This window comes from Triticum urartu, chromosome 7, assembly GCF_003073215.2.
Source record: "Triticum urartu cultivar G1812 chromosome 7, Tu2.1, whole genome shotgun sequence".
Lineage (NCBI taxonomy): Eukaryota > Viridiplantae > Streptophyta > Magnoliopsida > Poales > Poaceae > Triticum > Triticum urartu.
Window position 1 is genome coordinate 352,510,067 of NC_053028.1, and position 19,534 is coordinate 352,529,600.

The 19,534-nt window shown below is 43.0% G+C and overlaps 1 protein-coding gene, 1 non-coding gene and 1 pseudogene across 2 annotated transcripts; 2 read left to right on the forward strand and 1 right to left on the reverse strand.

The window, feature by feature from the left end:
• The first annotated feature begins 680 nt into the window (after window positions 1–680).
• On the forward strand, window positions 681–755 carry TRNAP-UGG. The gene has a single exon. It is a non-coding gene; the product is annotated as a tRNA-Pro (tRNA).
• Window positions 756–1,973: 1,218 nt separating this feature from the next.
• LOC125523930 lies at window positions 1,974–2,436 on the forward strand (annotated as a pseudogene).
• Window positions 2,437–12,752: 10,316 nt separating this feature from the next.
• LOC125522800 (ATP synthase protein MI25) lies at window positions 12,753–14,272 on the reverse strand. The gene has a single exon (XM_048687831.1). The coding sequence runs from the start codon at window positions 13,947–13,949 to the stop codon at window positions 13,377–13,379; it is 573 nt and encodes a 190-aa protein (XP_048543788.1). The 5' UTR covers window positions 13,950–14,272; the 3' UTR covers window positions 12,753–13,376.
• Window positions 14,273–19,534: the final 5,262 nt, after the last annotated feature.

Consider the following 19,534-nt stretch of genomic DNA (forward strand, 5'->3'; position numbering starts at 1 on the left):
CTTTAGTTTCACGCATGGGACTCTAAATCCCAATTGCGCTAGCTCTGTGGTTCGATTCCACAACAGAACGAACAATGAATGAATGTGGGCGGTCAACCAGGTAAGCCTGTGCCCAGGAAAGAAAGGACTAGGGAGGGATTGAGAGAAGCTTTCACAGTGGAAAATGAAAAAAAAGCATATCGTTCTTAGAAATTGTGGAATTTGACTCAGTTAGAGCTATGGTTTAGCATCAAGAGGGAAGTTTTGTAAAAGCAACAGGAAGAATTGCTCGGATACCCCGTGAGCGTATATAACTTGGGTCGTGTTATAAATGCTCTGGCTAAACCTATTGATGGGAGAGGCAAAATTGTAGCTTCCGAATCTCGCTTAATTGAATCTCCTGCTCCAAGTAGAATTTCCAGGCGTTCCGTATACGAACCTCTTCAAACAGGGCTTATTGCTATCGATTCGATGATCCCTATAGGGCGCGGTCAGCGAGAGTTCATTATTGGGGACAGACAGACTGGCAAAACAGCAGTAGCCACAGATACAATTCTCAAGAAAAAAGGGCAAGATGTAAGAAGAACGAGAGCGAGCCTTCACGAAAGAAAATGCAAGTGAAAGAGAATTGTCAAAATTTCCTAAAAGCGGTGGTTCTTTTCTTTATGGATCGGGTAGATCCATATGTTCTGAGGGGGAGACGAGGTGTAGCGCAGTCTGGTCAGCGCATCTGTTTTGGGTACAGAGGGCCATAGGTTCGAATCATGTCACCTTGATGTGGTATTCACACAATGGGGCCGAAGTGCAAAGCCCCGTAGCCTATCCGCGGTCGGGAAGGCAGGCGAAAAGCGCGCACAAAAGAAAAAGAAAGCTAAAAAGCTTATTTTGCAATCCATTATCTTTGGTATTCTTCTCTATTTAGATCATATTATATAGCTATTTCACAGGATTTATTTACATACCTCAGTCATGTTATTTGTCTAGCCTTCAATCAGAATAGCCTCTCCACCGGTTCCAAAGATTCTTTCGGCATCAATGTGCTTTTGGAATCTTCCTATGAAACAAATAACATTCTGGAACAGTTTAGGACAGAACAGGCCTCAGTAGAAAGCGAGCTTTTTTCGCGTATAGCCACCTCGAAGCCCAATTAGCGCACGGGCTGCCCCCTCAACTCAACCCTGACGAGTACGCAAACTTGGTCAGGGAGCATTTAGACGGTGCAGTTAGTATTGACCACTACCGCCAAGTCCATAATTCACAAATTGATGAAGTCCACATAATGGAGCTCAAAAGCCGATTACCAAATCTACTTTTTTAGCATCTTGAAACCGCACATAAGAAATATTATGAATGAATCACCTTACAATAACATTACAAGAGACATCTTTCTATTTTGTCGAACAACAAGTCGAACCCAATGAACAATTCCATTCAAAGGAATGTTCTCGAGTTTTTTCCACTATATTCGCGATATTTAACAAAATGGATTAAATTTTTCACGATTTCTAGAGTTCCGAAATTACTTCACTGATATTGATTTTCGCCTAAGCACGACCTCTAGGTTAGTTCAAAGTGTAATACAACAAACTATCGATACACCAAAAACGAGTCAAGATGGATACATAAAATGTAGACATTGTGGATTGCCCAAATTGGGATGACGATAGGACATTTCACTTTCTTTCGCAATATTTCTGATCATGACTCAACCACTAGGAAAGGGGATTGCTTACTCTCAGCCACGTATTTGCTTATGCTTAGTCAAGTGAGGATTCCATTCGAAGTAATGTAACAGGAGCACTATCTTCAAAACTTCTCAGGATTTGGAGTTTTTCGATAAAAGGTCCCATCCTTCAATATCATGATTGGGTCAACCAGGCCAGATCCTAAGTGAAATAGTTTGATCGGGTCGACTAGGTCAGGCGGAAATACTTTGTTTAATTCTACCACTTCTACTAGGAGTAGCCTTTTTAGTGCTAGCTGAACGTAAAGTAATGGCTTTTGTGCAACATCGAAAGGATCCTAATGAAGTGGGATCGTCGGATTGTTACAACCTCTAGCAGATGGTTTGAAATTGATTCTAAAAGAACCTATTTCACCAAGTAGTGCTAATTTATCCCTTTTTAGAATGGCTCCAGTGGCTACATTTATGTTAAGTCTGGTCGCTTGGGCCGTTGTACCTTTTGATTATGGTATGGTATTGTCAGATCCGAACATAGGGCTACTTTATTTGTTTGCCATATCTTCGCTAGGTGTTTATGGAATAATTATAGCAGGTTGGTCTAGTAAGACGGGGGGCGGCCGTTCGGTCGCCTATGATATACGGACCAATTGGTCCAAAATGGGTTTGTGCCGCAGGTGTTGAACGATCTACTCTACACAGGTGTGGGCTTACAGGGCTAGGGCTCATAAACCCTTTCTTTCATTCATCAAGGGGTCGGGCACTTTTCCGGGCCGGGATCGAGAAGTGGAAGTCATAAAAAAGAGTTGTTTCTCTTCGCACCTCATATCAAGAGGAAACGTAGCTTGTTAAGCTGGTCTCACTATTGGAAATTCTAGCTTTTTTTCACCTGCTCTTCTTCTTTGTCAACGCTACTAAGGACCTGACGGTTCTCCTACTTGATGGATGAAAGAACATGAGAAAGGGTTCTAAAATAAAAGGCTAGAAATTCTACTACAGTATAGTCAAAGTCAGCGGCTGAGTTTGCCTAGCCTTGCCTACTCATTTTTGTAGGCGAGCGAGTTAGCAAAGAGGCTTAGGGATAAGAGAGTGTCGGTGCGTACGTAACCTTCATTCTACTACGCTACACAAAGTCACTTAGCTCGACGTTAATTAAGAGAGTAAAGGAGGAATACCCTACATAGAAGAACCACATTTCGCTTACAAAGGTATAACCTTTAGCTCCGCGGGGCTAAGCTGCTTCGCACCACTGATAGTTAATTAAGATTCCATTTCAAAGGCGCTACTTTGTTTCACAAGCCTTTGTCATTGTCAGTCAACTAAGGTTGGCCCTCGGCCCCCTGCGAATCCGTAAATCAGAGAGCATGCCGCAAAAAAGGATGGTCCCCTATGCATTTTTGAGGGGACCATCCTTTTTTTTGCGGAAGTTTTAGCTCTTAAATACGTTTTATGTATAACTACATGGATGATCTCCAGTCTTTTTTCACCTAAGAAGGTTTTGGAGGAGGAACCTATGGGAACGGTAGTCCTGCATCGAGATTATTAGTTGCTTACCGCTGCACATTTTATCAAGATCAACCTGTGGGAATAGCCGTCCCTTCCTTACCAAAGAAAGAAAAAAGGAATGACGCGGTCTGGTTTACAAGTAAGAAAGAAATAGGATAAGGGTAAAGGTGACGTTTTAGCTCTTCGTTCCGCTCTTGGTTTACAGGCTTTGTTAACCGGACCGGAAAAGGGGGCATTTTCTGGGTAGGTTTCCCTATTAAGTCAGCACCGGATCAAGATTGGAGACCCACCACAAGCAGAGAACAAAAAGCCTAAGAGTGGTGACCAACCATCTGCAAAAGGAGTAACATAGCAAAGCGGAGAAGAGAAGGAAGCTCTCAGGTTTAGTGATTCATACCTGTCCTGTCTTTTGTTTCCAGGGTTTCGATTTCCGGTCCAGAGCTAGTCTACTTATTTATTTTATACGGAAACGTAATTTTGCATATTATACGGAATTTGTCATACCAGGTTTTCCTAGAGTTGAGGAATTCTATCCATTCCAGGAAAAGCACTGGTTTGAGAAACTACACTACAGGAAAGTACTAAGGAATAGGAAGCTGCTACTTATACTTATTATTCTTGTCCAAAGATGCCAGGCCGAGACAGAAACCCAACTAGTGAAATAGAACGGATCTCTCTAATAAACTGGGGTTCTTCTCTTCGGGTTGCTGGTATCCTTATATGGATCCGTCTTGTCTCGTCGGCTCGATAAGCTAGCAAAGTCAGTTCGTTGGATTGGTCTGTCCGGTCTGTCAGTCAGGAAAGCACGTCAAGTCGGTTAATAGCTCTGGTCCGGTTTCTACTCGTGAATTGGGTATGGTCTGGAGGCGGCAATAACAATAAGCAGACAGGTCATATGTTCAAGTCATCTGGTTGATAGGTCAGCTCGTATAGAATCATGTCTGGTTTCTGAAGTCGGTAAAGTCCATCAGTAGAGTGCCCAGTTAAGTTTCCTCAAGTAAGGATCTTTGGATTCCTCCATTCGGTAGTAATCATAATAGTCCGGCTTCGGAATGTGAAGATGTTGCTAATCTGTTAAAGGGATCTAAGATCGCATTTATTTGATATGCGTCCCTTTCTTCAACCCCCGGATGTACCTGAGGCCAGGGAATAACGTAGTTAAAGTAGTTTACTACACTACCAGAGGGGTGGACAAGACGCGACAGGTTCTGTAGACCAATAGTACGAAACTTCCTGGAACTTTACTATTAGCACATAGACAGTTCTTTACTCGCTAATTAGTGGCACTGAAGTATGCACCCGGCGTGTAACTTCTTCTTTTTATTTACCAATGTCGCTATCCGACTGATCATCCTTTGAGACCACGGAGAACATCAGAGAGAAAGATACGTCACCTAAAAAAAATTGACACCCTGACTTATATGAGTCGGCTAGAAACTCAAGGCCTGGCCTTTTGTGGGAGAGTGCTGAGTCCTTCCCAAAATCGCCTGGATCAATGAAAGACCTGGATAACGCTAGGTTGTGATACTGATGTCTGATTTTACTCATATACATCCGATAGTGAAGGCCGTGAAGTTTGAATAGCCTCACTTAACCCTGGTTCGGTAACCTTTCTAGCGCCCGGGTATCCATGACCTGTAGATAGAGGCCCACTTTCCATTGGATACTCCGAATAAAAGAAGAAGTAGTTACCTAATCATGGGTCTATACGTAAGATCTCCTTGCGTAGAGGTTAAGGCCAGACGGATTACTGAAATGTAGTTTTACTAATGTTTCCTCATCGACTGCGAGAGTTTGTGGTGTGTGTTCTCGGACCAAAGAAACCAAACAAGCATACCTTTCCTTTAATGGAGTATCTTGGGTATGGTACTCCCTCTTTATCAGCTCGATGTTCAATCAGCATTCCTTCACGGGGATCTTGACCGGATGTAAGTCAAGATTGCTATTATCTTTTTAAAGAACATAAACTTCAAAGCTTCTAGTCTGTCCCAACTCTTTTGAGCCGCTCTCCCAGTCAACGTTCAAAGGCATCACCATACCTTAGCACTTTTGAGCTTGAGAAATGCTTTTCTGGCTTCTTCTCCACACCTTTCTTTAACAACTCAGTTAAAGGCCTGCTGATAGCTCCATACCCCGGTACAAACCTCCTGTAATAACCCCTGCAACCCTCGGAGTTCTCTGACATTGGCTGGTTCTGGCCAAGCTGTCATGCCCTCTACCTTGTTTGTATCAGTAGATACCCCAATTTCTATTAGTAGATACCTCAATTTCATAAATAATGTATTTCCTTTATGAAATTTGGCTCACCCACAAAAATTTTGTTCTGCCGGAACACTTCCTCTAGGAGCTTGAGATGCTCCACCATGGTAGAACTGTACATTAGAATGTCATCGAAAAAGACCAATACCCCTTTCCAACATATCTCTTTAAAAACACTATTCATGAGTTGTTGAAAGGTTGCCGGGGCATCACCTTGAATTCAAAAAGCCGGTCCTTCAGGCTGTTTTGTAGATATCCTCTTCCTTTCATTCTTATTTGGTGATAACCAGCCCTCAAATCTATCTTAGTTCACACCTCATCCAAAAGTGCCGGTCTTCTATGATAGGAATGGGGTATTTGGAAAACATAGTTGCTGCATTTAGTTTTCGATAGTCGAAACACATTCTCCAGGTTCCATCTTTCTTCAACCCCAGAGCTGCTTTGGGGCTTGTACTGGGCCTGATTACAGCATTTTGCAACAGCTCCTCTACTATCCTTTCAATCTCTGTTTTCTGGGTGATAGCATTTTGTCGGAATACAAATGGTGGCCCATGTTTAGAAAACTTTTTTAGGGTATTCTATTTCAACAGAATAGATCAAACTTTTTATATATTCTATTTCATCTATATAAACTAAACGGCCCACTCAACTTTCTTAATTCATCCATGAAGTCCTTCTAGGTTTTGGAGGTTACACGGTTTAAGGCCGAGATCGCATAGTTGACTTGATCGCGCCTTTTCCCTTAAATTATAAGATCTGCTGCCCGGGAGATGTCTTCATCATCTTCCAGGCTAATTCCCCGGCTATTTAGAAGCTCCCTGGCTTTAGATTCCAATATATTGTCCCTTTCTTTCGTTGTCTATATTCTATTGGTGGACGGTTGTAACTCTAATATAGGGCTTTTAAGCATAAAAATCAGCTGCAATCTAGTTTTTTCACAAAGGCTGGTTGAGGCTTAGACTCAACCATTTGTGCTTTGCAGATGATCTTTTTTTTCAGCGGTGGTGATCTGAATTCTATCCAAGAGCTTACTAGTATCATGACTCATTTTAACAGAGTGTTTGGGCTTTCAGTTAATGGCAAAAAAGTAAGATCTTCTTCAGTGGTATTTCCTTTTCTTTGAAACAAACTATTTTTGAGTGTGTCTTTAATGAAGGGATTTTACTAGTGAAATACTTATACCCTCCATTCATTTCCTTTTCTTTCCAGGCTAGCTCCCTCTGTAGCCGGTGGTTGATGTGGATGAGTATGGGAAGACAATGGTAGTTTCATTCTAGGTCCCAATAATTGTTGAATAGTTGGTTTGAGTTTTTTTTGGATCCATGCAAGCCATTTCCAGTTGAAGTCATAAGGTACCATCCTGTTCCAGCCAAGGAAGACAGCTCTATCTCACAAGTTAGCTGGATCTTTTATTTAAGCCAAAGGCTAGAAAACCTATTTCAAATGAGTTTGGGCTCCATTAAGTTATCCTCATTTCCTGAGATAAGCGCAGTTCAACAAAACTAAAAGCTAGATATATCGTTGTAAAGTAGAGCTAGACTGCATGATTGGATTGTATAGAAGGATAAGAAGGATTTAAAAATGCCTTCTTTTTTTCTTAAAACGAAAGAAGAAAGAGAGTGGGATGGGATGAAAGTAAACGCAAAGAGCTGATTCGATCAAAGAACCTCGCAGCTTTAGTGCAACAAGCCGATCGAAAGCACTCATCTTTATCGACGAAATGCTTTTTTGTCTCTTCCTCACTAAACGCCCGCTTCCTGGCTCCTCCCTCTTTGCCTAGCGGTTAAGTAGATAGTAGGTCCCCCCTGGCCCCGCAACCAAGAGTCACTCGTCGAAAGCTGACTAGGAAGACAATAACTGCTATTTCAAGAAAGCATGGTTGGAGTTCTTCTATTGACGAAGGGAAGAGGACGGTCTTACTTTTCAGAGATACCTGACTTATTAGTGGACTGGTCATGTCATAGCGGAAGGTCAGAGGTGGGAAACAAGGAAACAGAGGAAATGCTTACTGGGACATAGCCTTCGGTACGAGTTGAAGGGAAGAGGTTTTATTGCTAATAAAATGAGTGGAAGAGCTGCTCGGTCAAAGGCATTCTCTCAAGTAGCAAAGGCAAGACGGAAAAGCAGGAATGAAGGTTGCTAGGTACCGCTCCGTGGTAACATCTATCGATTCCGCTATCGGGAAAGTCTGGCAAGGGAAATATCTGGCTGAGGAATTAGAGGAACTTTGGTAGCACTCGGGGACGGAATCAATCAAAGAACTTAAGAAATTGCCCATACCGACAGCAGCTCCCGCTTTAGAAAAAACCCTATCTCATCAGGCAGGTATACCTGACCCTTTTTTAGCTAGTTTCGGGAAAGCGGTAAGTTAAGTAAGTCAAGCCCTTCTAAGCGAAGAATAGCGGAGAGAAATGGGCAATTGAAGCGTCTTTCTGTCTATCGACGGCAGAGTCTATTGATCCTCCACAATTCGGTAATGCTTTTTCTCAATTCAATGCGGAGCGATATCAATGTACTACCTTTCCTTTATCTCAATTCAAGTCAAGGCAGGCTATCTTTGTTATCAAGAAACAAAGCTGTCTCTAGTGATTGATCCGTTTGCTCTCGCCCTTCGGCTTTGTGGTCACTCAAGGTCCTTGGATTTCGTGCTCAATCTAGTTGGAGCAAAAGTCCCTGTGGATAGAATAAAAACCGTTTTTATCTGGGAAGAGCGCCTTTGGAAACCCACTGCTGAAGCCAAATAGGCAGTTAAAGCTGGAATGATGGGGGGAAATCCTGCAGTATGGCTTTAGTGCGTAGATTCTCAGGCAGGCTCATCGACTGGTGGAGGAGGGACACTTTACTTATTATCAGAATAGAAAAGAGCTGTATGTATACTTTAGGAAGGGGGATCAAACTAGTTATGTTGACAGACATGAACTCCTATAGAAGCAGATGTTCGAGGTCTGGTCCAAAGATACCATGCTTGCTTAAGCCAATCCATAGGTTCAAGCGAAAGAACACTTATTCACAGCAATATCTAGACCTGATGAAGATGACTGCTAGTCAAATACCTAAATCCTTTGGAATTCATTAGTAAACTCTTTTCAGAGTCATTAAAAACGAGCAACACCACGTAGGGCAGCGTCCACGCGAACTAGCCTCTTCCTTAGCAAGTCAGTGGGAGAACGCCATCGGTCAAGAGAAATGGAATCCGTTGTTAAGTGGGTACCGGACCCGGTAGAATTGGCATCACTTCCTTCACTCCACAGAGGACTCGGGATAAGATCGTTCCCAAGCAGAAGGAAAAGCTTTCGAACTAGGAGTCAGAACGAACTCATGAAGCTATCCTTCTTCTATTGCTACTTTCAGAGAGAGAGAATAGGTCGTACGAAAGGGGACCCACCTTGAGAAGGGTGTCCCATTGCGGAGTAGTTAAACGAGTATTTTGGTATACCACTTGTGCACCTAAACCTATGCTTAAGCTTACTAGAACTTCAACCTCAAGTTCATTAACATCAATGCGTCTCATCTTCTTGAACCTATTCTATGGATAAATGGGCACCATCTGTCTCCTAAGGGAAACTATCCATCCCTTTTTCTTTCAAGAATGCGGGTACCGTAGTAGCAAAGCAAGTGAAATATGCCAAAGGGAACCGCTCGGATATAGACGGCAAGGAAAAACGTCGGCTAAAGAACAGAACTATTCTATTGTATTGATGGCCCCGAAAGAAAGTGGATCTGTGAGTGGAGGCCATCCATCCCTTTCTGATGAAACCTTTGTTGCCCTAGCTTGAATTGAAGGTTTGGCTAAGGATGGGGATCCGGTGTCTTCATCTATACCATCAGAGAAGAAGGCTTGCCAAGAATGGACGAAGGTATGATTCTAGGAAATCTAGATTTGAAAGAAGGAAGCACCCGAGGAGCAATCAAACGGACATTTCTACGAGTGAACTCGCTAAAGCTGAAGATCCACCATCCAATTTAGGCATTAGGCAGAACTCTCTCAATCCAGGAACTGGCTCCTATCTCGATGATTCCATTTCTCTTTTTCAGAGTTAGCTTCTTTCCTATGGTAAACAGTACTCTTGTTTCCTAGTCGAGGGATAATCAAGTCATTTCGAAAGGGGATTTATCCGTTCCCCTAGCCATCGAGCAACTGCGAGAAACACCGCGCCCGTGCCCCCGTCGCTCGCCGGAGCAGCCGTGCGTGGCGTACCAATTTTTTATCTGGTGGATTTTGTCTGTTCTTTCGAAAGTGTTTCTACAAATGAGTGAGGTAAACCCATCTCGGTCGAATAATTCGTATCTTTAGACCATTCAGAGCCGTTTGCATTAAGTGTTGGGATTTAGTTTGTTGTCATTACCCTCAACTTCATTGCCGTCCACCTCTTGCCGTGTTATTGGCTAGAGAAAGACAACCGATTGTACTACTACAGTGTTGAGTACCCCAGTTGCTCCGCGGGTGATTATGCCCTAAATTCTCAGGAGTGGTGGAACGGATTGCTCCTATCTAGGGTTTCCTAGCTTGCTTTCCTAGATTTAGCTTTATCTATCTTTCCGAGATGACCAACTGCTCTTTCTTGCCAATCTACTTTAGATTTATTAATACTTTCATTGCGGGACCTATCCCCGAACAACCATTGCTTTTCTTCCGCGGTTTCTTTAGTTTCTTCTTGATTTGATTGAAGTTTAGGGAATTGGATGGACTGGTGTCTTTGGATATTATCCGTCCTACTTATGATCTTCCAATTGAACACACTAGTATTTTATGGATTCTTTCCCCGGTAGTGTAGTCATCTCCAAAAGGGATGATACATATTTATCTGTCCTAGGATGCGCCGTTCGTGATAAGCTTATCCGCTTCCTTTCGCCGGTAGTGTGAATCTTCTCGAAAGCGCACAGCATAGTCCAGTCAGTGTAGCCAGGGCATCATGAACGGATTCCTCAAGAGGAAGGTAGGGCCATATCTATCCAAGAAGAAAGACCTGGTAAACAATTATGCTACTTGACCAATGGATAAAGTATAGATCTCATGGCTGGCTACTATTCAACCCTGGCATTGGGGATCAGGAACGGGGTAAGTACGGACTTTGGCTAAGGATGGGGATCCGGTTGTGCCGTGCCGGCCCCGGGAATCGGCGAACTACGCTACACAGTCAGATACCTAAGCGAACGGATAAGGGAAAGCCCGCTATATTATATATAGTAATCACCTGCCAAAAGGAAAGCCTGACCGATAATAATAATAGGTCTATGCGCCGAACAAGCTACGGTATATTAGAGATAGTAAGGAGTTGTATACACGGGGGTATGCATTCATGTCACGCTTTCTGTGTGATAAGAGGTTGCTAGCTAGCAAGTATAGAAACAGGAGATATGCGTAGTTAACAGAAGCAAGGGAATATGCGTGAGTTGATTTGAGAGTTTTTTTTAGTTGCCACCGAGAAAAGCAATTTCATCTCAAGGGAAAATGCATTGCATTTTCAAGGGATTGCCAAGCTAGGCTAGGGATCGTCCTGCGGGTATCAGGAATATCGTATTTATCTCTTCTAATCTAGATCCCACTTCCCTCCACTTCTTGCCTCACGCCCGTCCTGACTCCACATTAACGACTGTCCTTCCACCCAATTCCCCGCACCCTTGCATCACATCTCCAACCCCTGCCTCCACGCGATCTTCCACAATCGTACCCCCCACCTCTGAAGCTTGCCCCCGACGAACCTGTCTGCACCTGCGGGCCCGCGCTTACATCATTGGCATCGCATGATTAAACATCAGCACGCGCACTTCCCTCCGTTTTCGATGCCGACAGGGGGCTGCTAGGGGGTGTAAAGTTTCGTTTCGGTCGTGTCAGACGACATGCAGGGGGGCAATGGCTGCCAACGGAATCTATAATAATTCGATACTAGGTCAACTGTACCATCGGACTTGTAAGAACATGTAAAATGTACCACACGAGGTTGTACCAGCTGTGTGCAGTCCTCCGGCACGGGTTAAGTGTCCTGCATAGATCTTCCCCTCTCTCCCAAAGAAGAGATGTTCGCTTCATAGCCTTCTCTTCCGAGATAAACCCTACAAAGGATCCTAATCGTGCTAGCCTTTCATGGACTCTTCTTGGATTTCCTTTCAGCTGCGCCCAGCACCTCTCTAGTTTCTCTACGAGATGGAGATGGCTCATTCTCTAGTTTTCCTACGAGGATATAAGTAAGTTTCTATCGTACTTTGAAGTTCAGGAAGGAGTTATTAATTAAGACGAAGAAGAACTGGGTGGGGATATGCCTTTCCCATAACAATAGAAAGAATCCAAGCCAATATACACCACACTATCACTATAGAGTTTTCGCCTACCTATGAAAAGTGAGATGAGAGCTTTGTGCTAATAATTTATTATAAAGGTGTACCTATCGACCCCAGGTAATTAATGCCCTATCCTTCTACTTAAAAAACGTTACGTTAGACTTGACCAACTGTTAATACCAATCCGGCAGCAATAACTACTACTAATGCATATTCATATCCCACTAGTAGACTTAGCAGACTGTGACCTAGCCAGTCTATTTGTTGACAACAGACCAGTACTATCCATCAATGCCAGAAAGACCATAGACGACCTCTATTTCGTGGAAGAACTCCTTCTCATATGATGCAGGGCAATAAGACCAACTGCCCGCCCTACCTAGTGAGAAGAAAGCTTATAAATATAAGCATAAACGAATTCCTAGACGAGCCCTATACTTACCTGCTTGTACGGTCAATGCCCTAGTAGACATCAACTTGTTCATAAACTCCAGCCTTATCTACGCTGCTTTACCCGACCCAGGTGACCTACTTTCTCAGATGAGAGATTCGGCGGAGTAGTAGGAAGTCCCTGTGGAGAACTAGAAGACAAAACGAATATAGCGGACCAAGCAATGAATGACCTAGCCTAGGTAGTCCTATGTTTGACCAATGCTGCCTTGTATGTCTTGATCCAAGATTTCTCAGCAAAAAAAGACATGGGATTATTGATCAATTCACCATCCTCTTCATCTGAGTGTGCTTCCACTTTATCGTTTGTGGCATGTGCATTATGCAACAAGTAGATTCCTGATAAATGAACCTTCTCCAACCCTTTCCTATCCAACGCGGAGCGGCAGAACTACTCGTCTGCAAAGTGGGAAAGTTCCCTCCCTCCTACCTAGGTGTACCTCTTCATTGGAGCAAACCATCCAGCAACTTCTTACATTTAGAATTCCCTTCTAAGCTGGCTATAACCATCCTTATTGACCAGAAAGGAATTGAGAAAGGGGATGCTATAACCAGACCATAGACAGCGTTTCCACATTCACTTTTGAACTTAGGGAAACAGTGAAAGAAGCCCTCGTTCCCGCTCTTCTTTCCCCCGACTTACCCTTAGAAGGAAAGTAGGGGCCTCGGTTTCTGCAAAGAAACCTACACCAGTGAATTTCTTTTTCGTAGGTGATCCCGCTCCCAATCGCAGATTTGAATAATCAAGTCGGTATGGGGCTGCTCCCTTTTGTTACTCCTAAAATATTGGCCTCGCTTGGACATATCCGCGAGGACCTGGGCGATTTTGATCCGTTTCTCCGCGCTCGCCGTTTCAAGGTGAAGATCCGAGTAAGTAGAGCGTAATAGGCGATCCGCCGGGCACTTATTTTGACAGGACCTAAGAACCGTTTTAATGCGTTTCCTTAAGAAATCAATAGATGGTGCTTCAGGAAAAGGGTTCGGCGGGGTGTGGCTTGTGGATGGCTCTGACCTCAACTCCTCTTTTCCATCGGTGTCTCTCCGTCCCACCCCTTTTTTCGTTGATCATCATCTCCTGGCGTAGCGGAAGCACTCGACGAGGCCTCTACGACAGAAGAGATTCTTGCCCGTTTCTGCCCGGACGATTCCATAAAATAAATAAAAAGAAAAGTTCAGAGGAAAACGCATAACCAGAAGAAAAAGATATCGTGATGTAAAATGATCATTCGGACACCCTCACCTTTCTTAGGACTATCAAGCCTTCTCGAATTAGGTCTATGGTAGAAGCTTTGAACGTAGACCCGGATACAAATCTTTCACTCACTGAAAAGTGAAAACCTGTGACTATATCGTCCTGAAGACGGATGCGGCGGGAAGAAGTGGCATTTAGAAGTGTTGCTGACTTTACATTTAGGTTTCGGCATAACAAAGCTTGCACTGTCTTTTCGCACTTAGGCGCACAGCGTGCCGTTGGTAATGATTCTACTACGGTGCTGCAAATTCGCAAGCTGATCCTAAGTAATCGTTGTTGTTCATTGGATTCCTCCGGAATTACTTCGTTAGGATTGAAGAATTGCTGCAATGCTTCCTGAATAGACTCGATTCTCCCGTCGAGAGTTTCTTTGAAAGTCTTACCTAAACTCTTCCGACTGAATATGAGAAAGCCTATAAAACAACGAGCTACTATCATTTCTTCATTATAGATTGAGATCTTCTTCGGACTTGATGCACAAATAGATGGAATAGCAGCAAATAGCATATTTCTATCCTTCATATCCGTAGAAAGAAATCTCATCTCCAGGTAACTCCATCTTTTTCAGCTCTGCTCGCTCACTTTTGAAAGGAAAGGAGACTGATCTTGACGTCGGCGTGGGTTCTACCAACGAAACGAATCCGTTTTGGATTGAGATTTCACATAAGCATTGCACAATGATCTGCATTAGGCGGGGAGCAGCAATGATACCGCCGGCCAGGAATAAGTACCTATCCCTCTTATACTTAAGAAAAGAGAAGATAAGCTGGTGTTGAGAAATGAGAAGTGGGCTATATCCCCGGGGACTTTTTAAAAGCAGCTGAAAGGAAATGCTGCTTCCTTTCTATACGCTAATTCTTGCTTTGAAGAGATGTTCCAGACAAGGCATTATTAAGTCCCACCTCACCTATATCCAACTTGAGGTATTCCATTGTTTCTAGTATAATAAGCAGGTTTAAGCCATGGAAGACATGAGTCACTAAAGTGCTGTTAACTAGATCGCGAAAGATGTGCCAAAGAGGTTTTCCAGCACATGGAATAGCACTCGCAGGGGCATCCTGTCAGTCGCCAGGCCATGCACATTTGAAAGAATTCCCACACACAATGGGAGCCGTTTCAACCATTTCTGCTCTACGTTGCAAACTAGGGGGCATAAGCTACCAAACCCCTGGCTAAGAATCTATATCATACCGAGCAATCATTCCGTCTTCTTGAGAAGAAAGAACGCATGAATCCTCGCTTTGAGCTCACCTACGAGTGCACCTAACAAGGTTTTCCAGACCTAATAAACGTTCATTGCAAAGAAATGTTGACCTCTGATTTAGAGAGGATCAACCACAGTTTGAGAAAAGAAAAGTGCACACCGGCATTATGCCTCGTAAAGCTACCCCCATTCATAGCTTTATTCACTGTCTGCTCGAATAGCTTCATTTCAATGTTAGGATGACCCGCAAGGTCGTCTAAAATAGCTTCCACCTATCTAGTTTCCATGTGGCACGCCAACCACAATCACTTCATCCCTTGGCTTCTTTATCATAGCTGCCTACCTCTTCAGATCAAGGATCAAAGACTATAGGAGCTCAAAGTTATTGTCCGCACACTTCCATCTAGGAGATGCATGTTAAGCTATCCCTTGGATTATAGCCTAGGAGATCGATTGGCAGGCCTTGTTCTATGAAAAGAGTATCCTTATGGTTTAGGAACCCCAACATCTATTGAAAAGTATGATGCACCCCTCGGTTTACCAACATTTCCATTCAATCTCATTTAGATTCTATTAACTAACAAGCCGGGATCCAATTCCATTTCAACCGCTGAGGTCATTAACGAACTAGAAAAGAGCTAAACTATTTCCAGATACCTAATCGGGTGCTGAACGAACTACTACTTCAATATGTCATTGCAATTTCAAATGGGTTTCGATGGCACTCAAGCAGCCTCACTACTTCGATCTCAGTAACCTAATGATCTCCCCAAACCAACTCATTCTCGGAAGGAGACATGGCCAAGGGTGAACAAGATATGATGGCTGAGAATCTCTATTCCTACAAAATAACATGATTCACATGCTCAATACCCAGGACGGTGGTTCCTCCCGCCTGGCAGGTCTAAGAATACAACCCCTACGACACAGTTGAAACCAATTGTCTCTCACTTCAAAGATGGACCCTCTGTTCCTTTGAAATGAGAGACTTTTTGGTTGCTTTTTTTATTTTTTGTCGTTTTCTGATTCTTATTTCTTTAATTGATTAGTGTTACTTTTCTCTAGTTTTGTTGCTTTTTTGTGATTCTCTTGTCTGTCTGGCTTTTTGTGATTTTGCTTTTTGTTGTTGTGATGTGTTTGTTGTGTTTGATCTTGTTCTTCCTATGCGTATGTTTACCCCCTGACGTTTGATGCTCGAGTTTCTCGCCCGTGCTGTATTTTGCCTGTGTTCGTTGTGTTTTGGATGCTTGTTTGTGTCTTTTGTTGTGTGAAACCAATTGTCTCTCACTTCAAAGATGGACCCTCTGTTCCTTTGAAATGCCTTTGATACATCAATTCTGCACTTTTGAAAGTGAAGATCTAGGTCCAAGAGGAATGAAATGAGCATACCAGGAGTTGTCTATTAACATGTCATATGAAGAATACTTATTTTCAGAGAGTGCCTCCAGGTTCTCTAGTAGCTATATCAAACCACAACTCTGTACTAGCCAAGAGGCTTCGGTACTAACCAACACACCAGGATTCAAAGATGCAAAAAGAAAAAGGAAGATAATACCACTGTTTTAGATGCACGCCCTTCTCTTAGTTGAGAAGAACACAGGTAAGAAAGTCTAGAAAGTTCTGAGACTGGGGTAGGTGAATCCATTGACCTTGACGTAGGGCTTTCCCCTCCACCCGATGGTGATTGACTTACTGAAGACCGGCCCTAAGCCATTAATGAATTGAGCCTGGTGAACCATTGATATAGCACTCTGCGGGGCGAAGGCTATGCTTATCACGATAGTTTACAGAAGCTCTTTCCTGACCTGGAATAGACGAATCCTAGCAAGATTCTAGACATACGCGGGATGAAACAACATCTACTCGAATTTCATTCACAAAGCCATCAAGGCGGCGCTCAAGAGAGGTTGTTGTCTACCTAATGTCATCCCTTCGATCAGATTGTAATGGCAGTAGCCCCGGTTTCACGGGTTTCGATACCCCTGCAATGTGCAAGAACATCCTCAAAAACGTCTGATGTGACTTCACCTGAAAGTGCATCTGGAACCGCTCCGAGTGCTGATTTAGATGCTGTAGGAACGAACAAAGATTGTGGTGCTGAAACAAACGGACAACAGGATCTGTCCTCTATTGGCATTTGATAGCTCATTGCTACCTCGCCGGAGGGATGGGGAGATAGACTCTGACCCAGATCTCGCTATAGCCGCCAACGGATCAATTCATTAAGGGCACACCCAGGCAGGGAAGAATTCTCAATAAGTTCATTGAGTTTAGGAAAGGATGCCAGTTTGGAACAGTTGGTGGAGCATGGTGAAACGCGCTCATTTGGAGTGGCTAAAACAGAAACGTACTCGAGAGCTACTCGTCTTCCTAAAAGCTCTAGCAATGCAAGACATGTCCTAATGCAATAAATACCGGTGCTCTCGAACTCAATCAGCACAGGTACAGGGCCAGGTGCTTCTCCAGCTCTTGGTACCGTCTCTTGTGCCCCACCTGTATAGCTAGGGTTAAGTAACCCATTCAGGAGAAGATAAGAGAAACACCATCTGGTAAGGTTGGATCTATAAAACAACGTTGGTTGACAGAGCTATCTTGACATTATAGGTGGGGTCTTTGGATAGCAGGTATGCTGTGTCAGAGAGCATTGGTGAGATTATCCATCTTATAACCCCCGTTAGACCGACAGATGATAGATTCCCTTCCAAGCCATTGAAACCTCGCTTTTCTTATCTAAATACAGGCGTTGGAATACGTTTTTTGATTGAATAGGTTCTGTCTGCTTCCCTTCATTATCCGTGTGCTTGTGAATTTATTAGAATCCATTTCAGTAGGACAACAGGGCTCTCGCCTAGCTGATTCTAAAGTGGAAGCAATTCAGGTATCAGCAGATACGGGTACTAATTCACATTTCTGTCGCTACCCCGTGGTATTGGAGCTTGTAGTGATAAGGATTTTTTTAGTAGATAGTTTGTTTTATCCTTGAAGTAAGAGCACTGAGAATAGCTTAGCTTTCCAGCCGAAAGAAAGCATAGAGAACCATCAAACAAATACTGGATGGAGAATGCACTCTTCGTTGCCCAAAGGAAGACGGAGGGAAATGGCCCTTTCTCAGGATGGATTTATTGATTCATCGAGGGTTTTTGGGCTCTAAAACTAAACTTCAACTGGAAAGAATTTCAACCGAGTTTCCCCTTTTTCGTAAAGTATGTCTGAAGTATGAAGCACGTCGTCTAGAATTCAATGTTGGCATTGGTGGAAGGAATCCATCTATATATGATAAACATTTGGCTATTAGTTCATTCTCATAATTGGTTCAGGTGCCTTAAAGAATAGTGGATGGTCGATCCCAGTGTCCGTACTGATTTTAGTGCTCCGCCAAAGAAGTGCTTTGATCCAAAGAAATCAAAAGCAGTTGAGCTCTTTGTTCGAGGACGATCTCCTGATTGCTAGTCCTAATCAAGGGTGTATGCGTCCGCACTCATTGGTTGCTCCTCTACTGAAAGGCTGATCTCAGTATTAGAGATTTTCTTAGGTATTGAATGGAGTTGTGGAACCACCTCCTGTTCCTGGTGTCATGTCAAGCAAGAAAAGAAGTTTTCTTTGGAAAGATAAAAAGAGAAGAAAAAGAATATTCCTTTTTCAAAATGAAGATGTTGTTCTTCACATATTTCTTCAGGGTTGATCGAGCTTCCCGAACCTAATAGACCGGATGAGGTGGGATGAGTAGGAGATCCCAAATACTAATAATTCCATCGGGTTCTTTTTTGATAGAAGATCGTTGAGTTCTTAAAGATTAGATCTTTAGTTCTTATTTTTATTGGTTTCATTGAAATAGATCCTCCTAAGCAACCTGTGGTAACCTCCAATCCGCAAAAGAAGAAAGTAGTATAGGTGGAAGAAAAGGCAGACTTTCCTTCTTATACTGCTTAAGGATCCATAAATTCGCAGATTGCCTGCCCTGCCAAAACTCGAATCGAAAAACGTGATGTCTGGATGCGCAATTGCTCTTATTGGTTGTTTGTCAAATTAATATTTGAGTTATTTTTATTTTTTTATGTTCATGTTCTTACTTTTGAATGTGTTCCCTGGTTTGTTTTTTGGAGCATGCCCGAATAATTTAGATAGATGAAACGTGGAAAACTGGCAACTGAAATAGAGAATGCATAAACAAACTGCTAGTAGGCACCTTGAAAGCTGCTCAGGTAATTCCTGGTGCTCTTAACTTTATGTTTATGTGCGAGTATGAATTCTTTAGGTTGTAAGGATTCTGACTTAAAAAAGTATATTCCCGTTTTTGAGGACAATGCTGATGATGGTGGAAACAATGATGATAATGGTAATGGTTATACTGAGTCTGGTAAAGATGGAGGTGATACCGGTGATGGTAATGGTTAAGATTCCGGTATAGGTACCGAGGCTCTGGTAACGGTGGACTTTCTGGTGGGGACACCCAGGATAAATTAGACGCACCTGGTAGGAAGAGGTTTATACGTAATAGGTAAAGAAGCAAGGGATGGGTTTGTTTGCAAGTATAGGTATAAGCACCGGTGTCTTAGGTTTCAAAAGATAGCCATCTGGATAGGTTTCTGGATAGGGATTTTTAAGTTTAGGGGGAAGGGCTTAATAGGTTAAGTCAGTTTAGAAATATACATCTTGAAAGGCATTTAGTACAGTAGGTTTGCAAGGGTAAAGATATGCTTAATAGCACAGAAGGGCGCTAGCTAGGCTACTAAGTAATGCCAGTAATAGGGCTAGCACCGGTTTATGCTACTTGAACTCTAGAACTAGGGTAAAATATGCCTTGTTTTCTTTCCCTTGCTTGTGATGATTAGTTCATCAAGTCGGAAAGGTAGCTTGGGCAATTCATTTGATACAAGAAAACTAACCGCGATCAATAATCCTCCCAGTTGTTGTGAGCCCTAAA